This window comes from Carlito syrichta, unplaced genomic scaffold (assembly GCF_000164805.1).
Source record: "Carlito syrichta isolate Samal-C Ts95f unplaced genomic scaffold, Tarsius_syrichta-2.0.1 Scaffold303260, whole genome shotgun sequence".
NCBI classification, from domain to species: domain Eukaryota; kingdom Metazoa; phylum Chordata; class Mammalia; order Primates; family Tarsiidae; genus Carlito; species Carlito syrichta.
This window is the reverse complement of record NW_007247356.1, coordinates 417,401-435,300: the sequence shown is the minus strand read 5'-3', so window position 1 is coordinate 435,300 and position 17,900 is coordinate 417,401. Positions and strand designations below refer to the sequence as shown.

Below are 17,900 nucleotides of genomic sequence, written 5' to 3'. Positions count from 1 at the left end.
AATAATAAATGGGGCAAAATAACATTCAAAAGCAATTGTTGTTGTTTGTTATCCTATCACATCTAGTGTGAACTAATATTTATTAGGTCAGTAAATCAAATATCAAGTAGGTAGTAGATGGTTAATAGAAACTACAAATGAAATTGGTGTTGGTTGAATCTGGCATATTGTTTTTAGAAACATTATAGACAAACATATCATTAAAATGGCATTCTCTGTAGGCAGTGCTCAACATTGAAATGCCAGCTGTTTATATTAATTTTTTCTTGAGCCTGCCTTGCAGATTTTGTGGTTTTTTTTTAATGTTACCTCACCCTTTATGCCTTTTAGAGTGCTGTTCCAGATGGACTAATTTATTAGTATTTGATGCCTTCCTATGTACATTTTCATTTTCCAATTTTAAATTTTAAATCCCTTCTTTTAGAATGCATACATTAAGTTTGCATTCTTCATATTTCTTAGTTAGTGGATACTCAAAAATTTGGAGTAAATAGTTTTAAGCCTCAAGAGTTCATAGACTTTATCCCAAGATTTAAACATATACATATATACACGCATGCACAAGATATCGTTTTTTGATTACAATTCAAAAAAGTAAAATAAGCTGAAGAAAAGTTTTTCACACAAAAATTATTTGAAATATCTAAGTTAAAATGAAATGAGAAATTGGAGCTTCTTTCAACAAGTTGAATTTTCGAAATATTTGTGTTTTTATCACACAAAAAATTTGAAATGGGCTTTAATATTTGAGATAAGAATAATCAAACGATTATCTTAGTTGCTGTATTTTGTAGTAAAAATTACTTTTATCACCCAGAGTATTCATCCACAAAACTGTCATTTTAATTTAATCAAACTTGATAAATTAGCTTCCATCTTTTTATTTCTGAAGTAGTGTTATATAGATACAGTGACTGGCAGACTATCTCAAATATATACATACATATATTTTAGAAATTATGAATGGATGAGACAAAAACAAATTTGGTACATTGTGATTTATATACAAAGAATCATTGATGGATGGATGAATAGAAATGATAATAGATTATAGAAAGAGGACAGATGGATGATTATAGCCATATTCATAATAATCTTCAGATGATGTAAAGATCACTAAATTTTTTAAAATGATGTATTAATGCTTAGAATATGAATATGAATTTGTAAAATCTTTATTTAGGTATGAATTATGAGAATAGGTTTAACATTTTAGGGACATTATAATTTTATAATCAAAAAATAAATATTATATTTGTATTGATTTTAAAAAACAGGTAAATGGGACCAAATTTGAGAGTTACTGCCATCTATGAAGCTCTCAACTAAAAATGTGTTTTATTAGAACTAAGATAAGACCTAAGCTATATTTTCCATTAGCAATAAATGAGAGTGTACAAGAGGAATCTGAAGGCTGCAAAGATTAAAATGATTGAATGCCTTACAGGATGGACTGTATAGTCCTTTGATAACTGCATTCAGTTTTTAAATGAGCCATTTGAAATTGCTACCTGTCCAACCTGCACAAGATTAGCAAACCAGAAGCATGTAGATAAAAATTGCTAGTTGTCATTAGACAGGCTATTTTAATATCACTATAGTCAAGTTTTAGATACCCTAGACTCACTTATGGGTGGAATGTATACTTATTTTCTGGCATTTGCACTATAGTATTTGTATTCTAAGATAAGTAAAACATTAATAATTATCATTTATGTTGTCTAATATGTAAGTGAGGTTTAAAATACAGTGATCTCCTTCCAGTCCTGTTTATACAGTGTTTGTCATAAATTAGACAAACAAGACTCTAACTGAAAACATTACAGCCTCAAAAATATATAGCATCAAAAGTGGGGATTAAATTGAAATATTCATAACTCATCTACCTTGAGTGGTGACATTTATAAAGAATAGATCACTAGTTTCATTCTTGCAATAAACACAAAATACACTATCAACTGTTTTGTAAAAAATATCTTCTTTAACACAAATGCTAATAATATTTTTAAAACTGGAATTTACTGACTGCATATGCTTGCTTCCAAATCATAATTTTTTTTTTTTTTTTTTGAGTTGGAGTCTCACTCTGTCGCCCAGACTGGAGTGCAGTGGCTGCTCCTGGCCACCGCAGCCTTGACCTGCTGGGCTCCGGCAATCCTTCCGCCTCAGCCTTCCAAGTAGCCGGAATTACAGGCTTGTGCTACCACGCCCGTCTGATTTTTTGATTTACTGTAGAGATGAGGCCTCGCTGCCCAGGCGGGTCTCGAACCCGTGGGCTCAGGCAATCCACTCACTTCAGCCTCCCAAAGGCGTGGGATTACAGGCTGAGCCACCGAGCCCAGCCCAAATCATAATTTGAGAGTATATAAAAAAAGAGAGATTGTTTGCTAAGGTTTTCATTTTTGTTTTTTTCCCCAAAATTTCTAATTGTTTTATAAATTGTGATGCATGTAGAAAAATGTTTTCTTAAATATTTGATGAATATCTTTCTGATAATGTAATAACAAAAGTTGACTTTTAAAGCAAGTCACAAATAACAGGTTGCTCCAAGACCAGAACTTTTAAAATACAAATATTTTTAAATTTCATAATTAAATTTAAATTTACAAATTTACTGTAAGTACTTTTTAAAAGAAGATATTGAAAATTGAGGCAATTATCTTGTTTCAATAAACTTCTTAAAACTTGGAAGTGTTAACTTACTAAGTACTGTTAAGTCATAAATTTTCATTTAAATAGATGTGATGGAATCTTCTGTTTCCATGTCCATCAGCAAAATGAGCACTGGTAATAGCCATGAGGATTCAGGAGAATAGATGCTTAGGCTTTATACAAGTGATTTAATCTATATAGAATGTGTATGACGCAGATACAATTTGAAATGAACTTATATACTAAGGCAGTGCCTCAGACTGTTGATTCCAGAGAAGATGAACTGATTGGTGATCATGGAGAACAAACTTATAATTAGAGATAATAAATTGACAGAAAAAAAAATATCGGGGCAATGCTGAGTTTCTTTGTTGCAAGATTTTTTAGAGACTTTAATTTGTTAATATGGAATCCCTGAAAGAAAACTCCAGTGCATTCTTTTCCTCACTTCATTTGATCATAAAGATATTTTCTGCTAAAAACAGTTTAGCATATGATCTTTGTTGTAAAAACTGTCCTAAGATATGATACAATACATTTATATTATATGAAGATTATGAAAGGTATAACAATAACTTTTTGTGGCTCTAAATTCTTCATTGCTTTAGAAAAGTTGGGGAAAACATTGACGTATTAGAATATTCTACATCAAAAATAAACCAGAGTTATTTTCTACAGTATTAAACATTCATATTTTGATAGCACTATTTAAGATATTAGAATAACAATAGATGCTTCTTACACAAATCTAGTTTGGTAAATTTGTATCTCAAAAATATACCAGAAACAATAGAGTTCTGCAATATGAAGTATTTGTACTTTTTATAAATTTTTAATAAGAAGTTTCTTTAACTTGTTTTAAAGAGAATGATGATTTAAAATAACAAGAAGGAAATAGTTGGGTTGCTTACATACAAGCATTCTGACAACTGATGACAAAGAAGGAAAAAGAAACTTCAGAAATGAATACTTGGGATAAAACAATTGAGACAATTGAATGAATGGTGAAACACTACTTTACAATCAATAAATCTCTGTGGTAGCCGCTGCCAATCACATACCCAATATCGCTTTTCTTATTTACAAAAGAACTGAAGTGGCAGTATATTCAGATAAAAGAAAATCACCTCTGCAGCCTCTCTTGTAGCCAGGGGCATCAGAGTAAAATAATGCTACGTAATAAGGTGTGTATATATAGAGAGAGAAAAGGTGGAAGCATTGACTTTCTGAATCAAAAGGCAAAACAAAGGCTTTTGTCTTTTGCTCTTATCTTTTCTGTATTCTTCCTGGCCTGAGATACAGGTACAATGTCTGGCTGTTTAGTGCACATTTCCTGCTTGTTATAGTGGACATTTTGCAACCCTAAAGGTGAAAGCCTCTATCTACAAATGGTGTAGCAGGTAACAGAGGTGCCAGTTTCCTTGATATTACCTTCAGCATCTATTTCAAGCTGTTTTGCCCTTACCTAACTTAAGACTAGGAGAACAATCATCCCCTATTTATTTAAGCAACTGTTTTGCCAAGTTCCCACTTAACCCTCAAGGAAATCGATTTCTACTAATACAGGCTCTGAACCTATTAGTGAACTGAACAATAATAGATGTTCATCATATTGTTATTAATGATCTTAGAAAGTTTTATTCCTTTTAGAATATTTGATTAAAAATTATAATCAGAGAACTCTATATTATGGTGAATACATTTTCCAGGTAGAGACTTAAATTTGCTAATTTAGTGACGAAAACTCAATCATTTAGAAAATATCAATATTCACAATGGCTCATTCTCTGAAATTATCATATAGATTACGTTTTCCTGGTGTGTTTTCACTTTCCCATATTTTCATATGCAGTTAACTTTAAAATGTTATGCCAATTGTTTAGGTGTCAAATTACTTTCATTATCCAGAGACTAAATTGGCATTTATTTTAAGTTTAGAATTACTTCAGCAGTGCTAACTGTCTTAGTAAAAAGGCAACATTTCTTTTTGAGTGGGAGTTCCACTCCTTCGCCCAGGCCGGAGTGCCGTGGCACACTCACGGCCACCACAGCGTGGACCTGCTGGGCTCCGACGTTCCTTCCGCCCCAGCCTTCCGAGTTGCCGGAATTACAGGAGCGTGAGTAGTAAACAGGTCTCACCAAGTTTCCCAGGCTGGTCTCACACCCGCGGGCTCAGGCAATCTACTCGGATCGGCCTCCCAAAGTGCTGGGATCATAGACTGAGCCACCAGCCATAAAATCATGCCACATTTTATCTTTGCCTTCAAGGCTCGCCACCCCTGCCATTATCTTCCACATATCTTTCTTCATGCATTCTGTATATCGGAATGTAAACACATCCCACGTGAATTGCCTGCTATTCACTTTTAGAGTCTATTGCTCTCCCTTCTCTTTACCATATAATATACTCGTGATATGCTGGAGTCTGCTTATCCCCCCTTGCGAGAGTTAATTTTGCATGTAAATCCCAACTCTGCATTCAAGACACTTCACTGGTAGCTTGATATTGACCAAAGTAAGAATATTCAAACTGTGAAAATTGTAAATGCTACAAACTAAATACTCCTTCACTGTAACAGTCAATTATTAAAAAATTATCATCACATCACTGAACAATATATCATTTATGTTAAATACTAAAGCCAATTGTCTTTAGCACCAGAAAGGCACTAGATCTACACAGAAAAGTACAAGATATATCTGTAGATGAACATTGTAATAATATGCTACTGAACATATTATTTAGTAGAATCAAATGGATTGAAAGGGCTTAACGAAACGGTAACAATGATCAGTTTCACTGATTTGTAATATATTAATGACAACCAATTTAAATTGTGGTCAATTTTTCTAAATATATATAATCTGCAAGAAAAATAATATTGATCTAGGCTACAAATGAATAACTAGAAAAGACTAAATAATAAGCAAATACAGAATTTAAAACTTCCTGGTGATTCCCATTTACAATTTACATTTGTATTAGAAAACTATCTTCATCAATAAGTTGATTACAGATCCTTATGACTTACTCTTACCCTAAGGAATATTTTTTAAATAAAATAAAGCTATAATGGTGTACTGCAACTTTATTTCTTTAACCTAGCTGAGGTTATTTTTTATATGTCATAATATTATTATGTTGTGAGATTGTTATGGGATCAAAAACTTCTTTTCATAATTGTCTATTAATCATTCTATAATTTCTGGGGAAAAGTCATAATATGGGTGGTCATAAAATTCAGGCAATTTTACAGATGTCAAAGTAAAATAAAAACATAATTCTACATTCACAACTAGAATTTAACTTTTATTATACAATAGCTATTATGTAATCCCTTTAGCTGGCTCTTAATATTTTTTCCTAAAAGGTCTAATTGTCTAATCAAATTAAGAGTGGCTTTAAATTGAGACTAACAAGGAAAATGGTTTAAATATCAATGCTGCATAAGAAAACATAGGTTTGTCTTATAAATTTACTTCTTACCAATATAGCTGTTTATTTGCAAATGAAGTAACAAATATTAAAAAGTAGTTATTTTGAAAGAATTGTAAGCATCATTTACACTTAAAGAATTGTCTGTAAGAATTACAGGCCACTAACAATTGTTTAGCTTGCAATATACACTTGCTAAGAATTTATAAAGCAGGAAGGCCAGATTTAAAACACTCAAGGCACATTGTTCAAAGATCATGTGTACTCTAATAAAAAATAAAGCAGCCTATGCTTTCTTTAAAAAAAAAAAAAGACACTCAATAAGTAAATGATGTTATCAACAAGAACTTGGAGCTAGCATTAGAAAGGCAGCATTTGATTTTCTAAAAGCACTTGGACATTTTAAATGATTTAATTAATATGCGATTATCTGGATTCTATAAAAATAGCAAACTTCAGCTACCACAATCATGCAAAGCACGTAGCTTTTTTAAACTATAATGTTTTGTGACATCTTTCACAAAGCTTAATGACTTGTGGGCTTTCTATTCTTCCAACAGAAAAAGTTGGAAGTGTATTTTTAAAATATAGACAATCTATCATAACAAACAAATCAATAAAATATTTAAAAATTATGTGTATGCACTCTATATACAGTTTACTAGCTAAAACAACTGAAGCATGTTTGGAAATCATTAATTTTGTTTGCAACTAAAATATTCAAACAGAACTATCAAAATAAATATTTTTAAGGTCTTGACAGGTAAAAATTGAAAATCATTATTTGTAATATCTTCCTAATTACAAACAATCAAAGCTCTACTTTAAAATTGATGGAGAAATAGAAACATTTTGAAATCAATGTATATGAATCTTGTTTTTGCATCTTCATCTATAAGCAAAATATTCACTATTTATCAATTTTTGTTTTGTAAAATCACTTTATTAGTATCAGTTTCCAAACCATATCTTCAGTTTTGTGAACTGCTAAACTTATCTTGAAATACACCTCCCAGCACCCCCCATTCTCAATACCAGTAATAGTAAGGGAAGCAGGGAAACACTTACCTAATTTTATTACGTTAAAGTAATATTCAGGTGCATATTCTGAACCAACTTAGATGACAGTTGTAGCCCTATTCTGTTTGTAATGTTTATCATGCCAGTAACATTGAAAACCTACAATTTCACCTTTGCTTCAAATATTAAATCCATCCATTTAATAGGAAAGTCTATTGTAAATTTACCCACTGAAATTTATCATCTTGGGTGTAGTCATGAGCACATGAGAATGGGAAATGTTTTAAAATAATTAATTTAGGATTAAACATTTCTCATAAAGAATACCACAAACTATGTTATATCCAGGCTGGGAAAAAGGAAAAAATCAACCTTTATATGAGCCAGAAAATATTAAAACTAAAACCTTGTTTCAATCGATGTATGTTAAATAAAATAGAAATAATCGCTATAGTTTTAAGATATAGAAGTGTACAATGACTTAATAAGATTATTTGTTATAAGAAATGAAAGGTTAATTTCTGGGCTTCCAAACAAAATTTCAAAAATATTTATAAAATCAACAAATTTCTAACACAGATAGCTATGTTCCTGTAGTGTTCCTATTTATGAAAACATTACCTAGAAGTATAGATATTGAAAGTCAATAGAATAGTTTGCATGGTCATTTGTTTCACTAGCTCTGTTTATATACATATTAGATGCAATCATGTTCTTTCTATTCAAATATAGTGAAATTCTCATTACTATTTGGAAGAGTCATGATATTTTTCCTTAAACAACAAAAAAAGCAACAACTTTCTTTCCATATATGAATACCCAACAGGATTGATATGGAAACAATTTAACTTGAATGATGTAATTATGTAATGAAATGTAAAAAATTATAGCAATTAAGGTGTTGTGACATGCTCTAATGAATGAAGTTACACTGGTTGATGACACTATATCTCCTACTCATTAATTATTTGGATAGACTGCATTGTTTTACTTAGTATGAAAAAATAGTCATAAATTACCTCTAAAAATTTTGTCATACATTTTCATTGAATATTGATATTTCTCTCCCGTCCATGTATTATAAAAAAATCAAATCAATACTAATACCATTTTAGTCTCCAGAAAAACTCACAATGTGGTTCCACTCCTTTACTAAATTCACCTAATAATTTCCAGGAAAAAAAAGTGTTAGCATTTTCAGAGAATAGGTTTATAAGGAAAATCTGCACATGTGGCTTGTTAATGTCTCTTGTCTAGGTTTCCAAGTGATTAAAAATAGTTTATAAGCTTTCTTACCTGTAGACTAAAAAGAAAGACACACTTCTAAAATGTAGCTAATAATTTTTCCAGTGAATTACCTGTATTGCAAAGCAATATACTGCTACGTAGTAAAAAGATTTAATAGAGTATTCTTTTTAAAATCAAAAGATAGTCAACGTTATTTTCCAAAAATCTTGGAAATAAAAAAGTAGAATGTTCCTTTTCTAAATATGTTTTCTGTTTTCTTCTAAATTCACGTTTTCCTTAGAATAACCTTCTTCTGCATAAGAAATTGGAATTTAAAAGTTTAACTATGATAACATTAAACAAAGAGAAAACTCTTCTAATCTCATTTGTGGTGAGGGAGGATTTTGAGAATGACATATATGTATTTATTCCTTAATCAAGTTATAAAATACACAGTTACCAAATCAAGTTATAAAAATCCACAATTACCAAAAAAAGATAATAAATTAATTTTTTTATAGTTCTCAGATATAACCTGGTCACTGTTGATTGGCAATATGTGTTAGTTTTGTTTTTCCTCTTCTCTGAATAATTTGCCCAACCTGACCCACCACTTCCATGACAAGGCTTTACAGGAAAACATTCATCTGAAAGAACCCTTACATGGAAGAATCTATGGTAAAAGACAGCTTTATCCAATACAAATGCTAGTAATTTAGGTGTCATGTTAGCCATTTAAAAAGCACTGACCTATTTCTCTGCATTGATCAAGACAATTGCCTTTTTATAAGCACAGTACTCTCAATCATTGTATGAAGACATACAGGAAGAAAAATAAAACATAGTGAGCATGTCTTTATTTCTTATCTTTATTTTACTGGCTTCCTGCATGATTCCACTGTTTCAATGTACATGTTCATATAAAAGCTTTGATCTCTTTTGACCAGACATTGTGATTTAAATATTCTATTAAAAATACAATTTTTCAAAAAGCCACTAACTTTCCTGAGATAGTTTCAGATTGAAAAGATCTTTCTTAGGTTGACTGAGAAACCTCCTGAAAAGACCAATGGGACTGTTTTCTTCAGTGGCTATGGAAAACAGAAATGTTTTGTTTTGAGAATTACCATAGACCAACCAAGGTGGCTTCTTACAAGCAATTCACAATATTCTATAGCTATAAAAAAGTGTAGCTACCAAGAAAAGAAAATCATTTTATAAAGTGCCTTTGTTGATAAAAAATGGTTGGCTACTTATCTTGCTGGTTCTTAAAAGAAACCTCAAAAACCTTATTTTTTAAGATCCATAAAAAAAGAAAAAATAAATTTTCTTTCAAAAAAGAGAAGACATTGGTAATATTGTTCTTGTCCTATTTATTTCTCAGCCTGAATTTGCTAATAATAAACGGATAAGAGATACGGTGGCAACTGCCAACAAAGAAATTACTCCCCATTTTACAAATCTTCAAAAAATATTAATTTTTTATAAAAGTGCCACTTCTCATCGGGAGATGTATGTGTGTGTGTAAAATATAATTACATGTTCCATAAAGGATTCATTAAACACAGGTGCCATGTTTTGTAGCATATGTAACAATGTAATAAACATTGAATTTTAAGTTTTTAGCATTCTTGTGTCTCATAAAGTCACCCTACACACCGTAAATTGCCATAGCTAATTTTTGTGACTTATTGAACTAGATATTTCAGAACTTATAAATGAAAACAAATGATCATAAGATGGCCATGTTCTAAGAAGCTCATTGACCAAGATATTTATCGAGTGGATACGCTTAAAATGACTAGAGAGAGGCAGGCTTGTTGCTCCCAGGAGACTTTCAATTCAAACTCTGGTGATGGAATCAAGGAAAGACACATAGGCAAAAAATGTATCCAGATAATCCGAAATATAAAAATGGTGCCACCAAACTTCTACTTTAGTATTTATACTTAATCTGGACCTGACAATCAAAGAAAAAAATAATTTTTATGGGCGAAATAGTTTAGATAGGACTGTAGAAATTTCTACAAAATTCTCAAATACAATTATTTTTAAAATAAAATGCCAACAAGCATTGGATTACAGAAAAAAAAAAACCTCATTAACAAGGGTGCCTGCATAATGAACATTTGTATACCTAAACCCTGAATTGCACCCCACATCTCTAAAATAAAAATATGTAAAGAAAAAAAACCCACATTAATTTTAAATTGCCTTTGTCGTACTCAATTTTGTACAGTCTTTTATTTTTGTGATTTTCTAGAGAAATTATAAAATTGAGAGGTGGAAAGTAAACTTAATTTCTACTCAGATGATTGTATTCTCTTCTTTGTCCCAGGCAGATAATTTCAGTCAAGATCTCTACTGCCTCTTTTACCTAGATACGATATTTACCACAGCTGAAAAGACATCATTGATTCAACTTAGTTTCAATTGGCTTGTTTTCAATAATGACACAAAACTAATAATTTTCTCTGGGTTGGTGACTCCATGTATACTTCACAACCATGAACACTGTTGGAAGCGCTAAAAATAAAGAGGTACATTATTTTATATGGAATTACCAAATAACAATTGAGGGGAAAAAATGTTTAATGCAGAAGTAGACTCATCTTCCATGGAAAGATTTTAATTCTTAGTTTGAAAGTGCAGCTAGTTGTAATCAATGTTGACTTTCAAGTGCATAACTTAGATAAATATTTGTTAAATCATAATGTTAACAATCGCTCTCATATGTGACAGGCATATTAGAAGAACAGCACTTATTTAAAACCAAATTTTCAGTAAATATTAGGAAAATCACTAAGTGAAGAAGAGAAATAACATACAGGCTTTCCTGCAATTTACTTCGGTAAAAATATAATGTTAAAAGTAAAAGTAAAATAGACCTAAAATTATGTTATGGAAAAGTAAAATGGAAATGGTTTACCAAGTAAAAAGTTTGCAAATTGGTGGTAAAGGCACTCAACAAAGTTGGCATTTCATTTTAATGTGACAACAGTCCTTTTGACAGAAGATTAGTTTAACATTGAACATCCCAACAAAACAGTTATCCATTTTTAAGTGCATAATAATTCATTGCTGCCCTTTACCATACATTAAATGCCACTTATCGTTGTGACAGGAATATAAAAGCTTTTGCACACTAGTCTGGAGCTGAGATCAAAGTTGTTAGGGCAAGTACATTGGATACGGTTTTCTAAAGTCAGTCAAACCTTTAAAAACACTATGTTTAGACAATCTTTACCTCTGAGCTTGAAGAGAAATACAGCATATTTTTTAAAATATAGGAACTCTCAGGAAGGCAATAGCCTCACCATCTTGTGACCACAGACCATGTTAGAGCCAAAACATATGTCAAGATAGTCTTGGTGGTCACTGTAACAATAAATCATTGAGCTGATTCTAGGGAGACCATCTCCTGCTGCCTAATCCATTAATATAATAGGTAATGTTACAATATTCTAAAAAATCATGCAAGGCAATTAAATATAAAAATACACAATAAATTCCTGTATCCTTCTTAACTTAGAAAAATTAATACTATTCATGTAATACATTGGATATTCTTTGATTTGCTGTTCTAGCTAAGAAAGTCAGGTTAGTTATTGTTGTTTGGCTTCCTTTAACCTTTTTCTTGTATTTGATCATATTCATTTGTTCATTTATGTTGCCTAAGAAATTTTCATGCAATAGTATTTATATTACAAAATTTAGTATAGTATTATTTTCTTTGTCCAAAGTTTATTTGTATTTTATTTTAGAATGCAAATTTCAGAATAAAATATGCAATAGTTGTTAAGATTACAATAATCTCGTTGGAGAAAAATGAATATGCCATTACCCCCTTTTTTTAGGTTTGATCCTCAGATACTCATCTCTGTACAGCAGTCTACTAAGAAAACTAGACCAAGATTTACATGCTGAATTTCAGAACAGCTCAGTTGTCTTGGAGGTATCAATGGTTAAAAGAAAAAAAAATCTAAAATATATGGGGATTTATAAAGACTCTTTATAAATAGTATCTACTGTATCAATAGTATATTTTGTTTAATAAAATAAATATTTGAAGCAAGGTGAAAGATGTCTTATTATCAGTGTAATAAGGTGGGTGCCCTGACCAGACTTTTATATGTCTAACTACCATCTCAATAATAATATACCTAGGTCAAAAGAGAAAGCAAAAGAGGGAGAAATATTTAGGGGCAAATCTGGACTAAGTACGAAACCATCATAGACAAGATTTCTTCTCCTCTGTCAACCAGCAGCTAATGTTAGGATACTTGGAATAAGGTCATTCTATGTCTAGAATATGCACTATTCAAGTTTCATCTTTATTCTTAAATAGGCACTCTTAGCTAACTCAGGTGAGCATGCTGATTATGTCATTAGGCTATAATAATACAATTGCTTGCAAGAGGCCATAAAATATAAAACCATACCAAGACAAAAAAAAAAGATAACACCATGTATTTTCTTCTTAATTTTGATTAAATACATTTAAAATATTTATTCACTATTCTTAGATTTTTTTTTCTTAAATGTAAAGATGAGGTGTAATTTTTAAAGGTATCATCATTTAAATATGGTTTAAAATAATAAATTCTAGCAACAATTATTAGATTTTAGTTTGTCATAAAATTAGTGTTACTGATATGATGATAGAGCAAATATGCCATAAGTTTCTAAACTAGCCGTCTAATGATTACTAGTAGTCTGTCTAATGTACTAGTTCCTTTACAGCTTTATGAAATATATATTTCAAGTCATTTTGTAGGAAAATATATGTTAAATATATAGCATTTATTTTAAAATGTAGGACAGTTATCAAATCTTTTTATAAATTTATTCAAGGGCAATAAATATTGTCAGATATACGCACTGATTGTGAGTTTATCAATGAAAAGAACACATTACATTGTGTTTGTTCTTGAACTTAAGTATCTGGTACAATTCTTAGCACATTACAGGTACTCAATAGATATCTGTTACATAAATTAATAATTAGCTGAGATACAAATTAATTCTTAATATTTTATGGGAACTAATTAGTGCTTAGTAAAGATTCTACAAATATTTGGCTAAATGAGTGAATGATTGATGGAATAATTAAAGTGGAAACAAAACAAATTGAAGCTGCAGCTTCCTGGTTAGGAAGATACAGAACATTAATTTTAAGCATAATAATAGGAACAATATCAGATGATGACAAAAACAATGGTAAAAATAATAATGATTAAACATGTTGACAATACTTAAATAATTTATTATAATTTAGTTTTCAGTTTTGAGATAAATTGTTTTCAATCATACGTAGTTATTACATGATCACTTAAAATTCAATATTACATAACTTCTAATAACATGAATTCTGTTATTAAAGTGATAATCATTTGCAACCTTTGTTTCTGTGATTTTTTTTTGAGTTGGACTCTCACTCTGTCGTGAAAACAAGAATCTAAAGTTCTTTTTAAACAGAATTTGTCTTTCTTTTATATGTAATTGTTATGGAGATTAAAGATATACAGAAAGATAAAGAAAATACCATATTTATTATGACATCAACAATGATGTCAATGAGTTCATCACTGATCACTATATGACTTAAGACATAATTTCTATCCAATAGGTAGAATCTAAATGCTAAAGGTAGATTAAAATACATGTATTTTAAATTCTAACAAATATTGTGAGCTATTTAAATTAGAAAGGGGATTAAGTTATACAGTTGAAACTTAGACATTTTATCTGCTTTTGCATATCACAACTTTCTATTATAGTAGCAAGAGTTCAATACCATGTTAGAGTAGATCTTAATTACACAAATTCATTTGATTTTGGATATTCAGATTTCAAATTTTAAATTGTATTCAAAGGGTTCTCTTTCTATTTGATCTTTCAGTTTTTTTTAATTTGGAAAGATTTTTAAACAAGATTATTTTAAGATTGAGAATTGAATGACATAATCTGAGAAAATATATAAAATATTTATTGTTATATTATGCATTACTTTGCCAAGAATCTCTAATATAATGTGTTACTTAATATAGTTCATCTAACGTTATTAATAGAATATGTATTAATTTGCCAATAAATACGTTTATACTTAAATTTTTTAAGTATACGAGACAATATGTTTTTAAATAAATAAGAAGCTGAAATAGGATCATTTTCAAATCTATTCATTTAATAACTAACAACAAAATATAAAAGTAACATTCCAAAATGGCTGTTTTCAAACAGGATGGCATAAATGTATTTCTTCTATATATAATCAATACAGGCTAACATAATTATACAGATGTTATTTATGATGGTTTATCAAAGTGAGAGCTATAGGAATATTTTTAAAACTTAGATAAGTACATATCTAATCTAAAAAACCTCCATTTGCAAGCGCACTTTTTTAAACTGGAAAAGAATCCAGATGTTTCTGTATTTGCTTTGAATCTGATTTCAAAAGATTTGGGTGTAGAAAATTATAAATATTTAAGATCCCTAATACAAACTGAAGTAGCCCAAGAGTCTAAAATATCTAAAAAACTACTGTTAGACTTAAGTCAGCTCCATTTATGTCCACACTTGATTAATGCCTCAGAGCTGTCTCATGACATCTTCCTCTAAGTCTTATTTACACCCCTCCTGAGTACTTTAGTTTCTTTGATTAAGAAGGAACAGAGATATAGGTACACATCAAGGAAGGCTTTCTCTATGCTTTGGAGTATTTATTTTTCTATTTGGCCTGTGGGCTGGCCGTGGAGTTACTTGGCCATTGCATTACTTAAGCTGAAACTGTTGGACATATTTCTCTGAACACATATAAAATAGAGTGGCTATGTTTGTCACTATAAGAAAGTTGTCACTGGCCCAAAGATGCTAAAAAATTAGAAGACTGTTTTATTTTCACAGAATATAGAAAAAGCTGGAGCTAAAAGTTTAGGAACTTCACACTCCAAATCTTCATTATGGGGGGGGAGAACCCCAAAAGTTTACTGTACAGTTTCAAATGCTATATGACTACATGATTCCTATATATATTTTCAGACAAATGCAAATGATAATGATTTGAAGGATTCAAGTATTAATATTATATCAATTAGGTGAAAAAGTAAAACTGTGCATAATAATTAAGTATAAATATATTTAAAAATCTGTGTAAATATTTCAAAAATGTAAAGGTATAAAAATATTATGCTACTTCTGTCATTGATTTTATGTTTCTTTTTCACAGAATAAACTAAACTTTTTTTTTTTTACTACTAGAAAAAAATACATGACTTCATTGGGAAGAAAATGAGTTCGAAGAAGGACAAATATTCTTAATGATAAATTCATCAAACTAATTTATGTAATGTAATTGAAATGATACTGCATATATAATTTTTATTAGAGGCATAAAAACATATATACAGTTATACACTATACGTATTTTTATAAACATGAGAAATTATTTGTAGAATTCTAATTTATTATTTATTCAGAAATATCTTTTTAGTATTTGATGAAATGTAAAAATTCAAAGAACATAATGAATACATGGTCTGACTCAATGTCATTAGAGTAACAATAGGGGTTGGAATCATGAGGTATAGTTCTAATCTTCTTAATTAATGCAAAAGTAAACTAAATCATATTGAAATGATCTATCAATTAAAAGTTTGAAAGTGAAGTAAGCATAAATAAAAATTACAAATATCCACGTCTAAGAGGAACAATAATGTAACTAATTCAACATAGACTGAGGTATATCATAGATTTTAAAGACCATTATAAAAATTTAAACCTGTGTATTTTTCAATTAGACATTTTGTTTTCTAATCCTATGACTTCAGACATACCCTACATATAAATTACAATAAGGCACTTTTTAAAAAGTAATATTTATTTTGTAAAAAAAATAACAAATTTATTGTAGAATACCATGGTGATCTTTTTAGATTTAGAATGCTTATTATAAATTAGCCTTGGTTCCTTACAAATAAGTCTCCTTTTAAATTTTATTACTTTGTTTTTTCTTATGAATGAATTATTAATTCAAATTAGTAAAACATACTATTCTGGTTCAACAGAAGTCTTCAAAGTGAGGCAATGATTCTTTTATCACATTGATTTGGACTGCTTTTAGATTCTGAATAAGAAACCAATAAACCCTACAAAACTTATAGCTTACTGACACAACCAGCATGCTTTCTGCCTAAAAAGGCAGCATAGTGCATTTTAATAAGTGGATATGACTCTTAAATTCATTATTCTTCAGCACCCCGTGGGAAATAAAGAACAGAAGAAGTAAAAATGATTGTGACTTTTGACAATTATTAGTTAGATAAAGGAGGTAACAATTGCCAAAAAAATCACAAAAGTGAGCATGTTACCTGGCTATGACAAAGAGCACACAACTGACACCCAAGTAAGCCAGCAGAATATACATCCAGATATCAGGGGAGAGAGGATTCAGGAAGGAGAAGACTCCTGGGTTTGTACCATTGGGCTTGCGGTACAAAATACTTATTCCAAGTGTCATAAAGGGTTTGGAAAAATCGATGACCTTCTCTCGAACATAGGTAATAGCCAGTGGAGCAACTGCAAGGTCAGCTTTCTGTAGAGAGAAATAGAAAAGAAAAAATGGTTTTCAGTCACACACAAAATTCTGTAACCAAATTAAATAAAATAAAGGCTTTACAATTGACAAAGTTTCAGTAACAATTATGCTAAAATTTAAAGCATTCTTTACTCTGAAGTGAACTATCTGATTTACTCAGCTAATCACTTAGATGTGCTTCTAGAGTAGCCAAACAGTATTTATTGCAAGTAGACATAAAAGAAAAACTTAATAGAGTAAAAAAACTGAAGAAACTATGGTACATTCGGTACATGAATTATGCTACTGAGCATTCTCATAATTGCTTTTCCTTTAAACCTTAAAAATCAGTTTGATATCAGTTATCATTTCTAAATACATTGATCAAATCCTAATAGTAATAATAGCTACATCCAATTATTTATTCTCATCAAATGAGAATTAAGTAATACTTTCTAGTTTTAAAATGATAGAACAAGGTTTAAAAGTTTTGGTTTTTAAATAGTTAAGTTATTGTTCAAAACATCTTTCAATATGATTCTGTTTACCACCTCTGAGTTTTGCTTTTATCTCTCTAATTTGCTTTATATTATTTAGTGAAAATCCGTGCAGCCTTGCCTAAATCGCATTAGGAAATGAATTTTTCAATTTTCACAAAGTTGCTAATTTCCCACGGTAGCTTAAATATGTAAAATTACTAATGCTTTTCACTCTTCATGTTATAACCATCTGTCAGGGATAAACTTAAACTATAATATATTGTAAGAAATAATTTTAATGTTTAAAAATAGCAAAGGCATCTATAGTGAGAATCTATATTGCTTCATTCCCTTTATAAAAATCATAAAAGCTTTCAGAAGATACAGAAAAAAATGTCAATTGTGGAGAACTATAGAAAGACTTAATAGAAGAATGAAACTGCCCTCAGTTGTTTTCTTGTCTTAGGCATTGCCAAAGGACTTAGAGAAGAAACTTATCTAGGACGCT

At 30.0% G+C, this 17,900-nt stretch overlaps 1 protein-coding gene across 1 annotated transcript in view; it reads right to left on the bottom strand.

Annotated features, from left to right (window-relative positions):
• GRIK2 (glutamate ionotropic receptor kainate type subunit 2) overlaps positions 1-17,900 on the bottom strand; it is a 476,767-nt gene that overhangs the window by 188,193 nt on the left and 270,674 nt on the right. Inside the window, exon 10 of the mRNA XM_008058224.2 lies at positions 16,708-16,931. Within this exon, the coding sequence (XP_008056415.1) occupies positions 16,708-16,931 (224 nt within the window). The remainder of the gene's footprint in view (positions 1-16,707; positions 16,932-17,900) is intronic.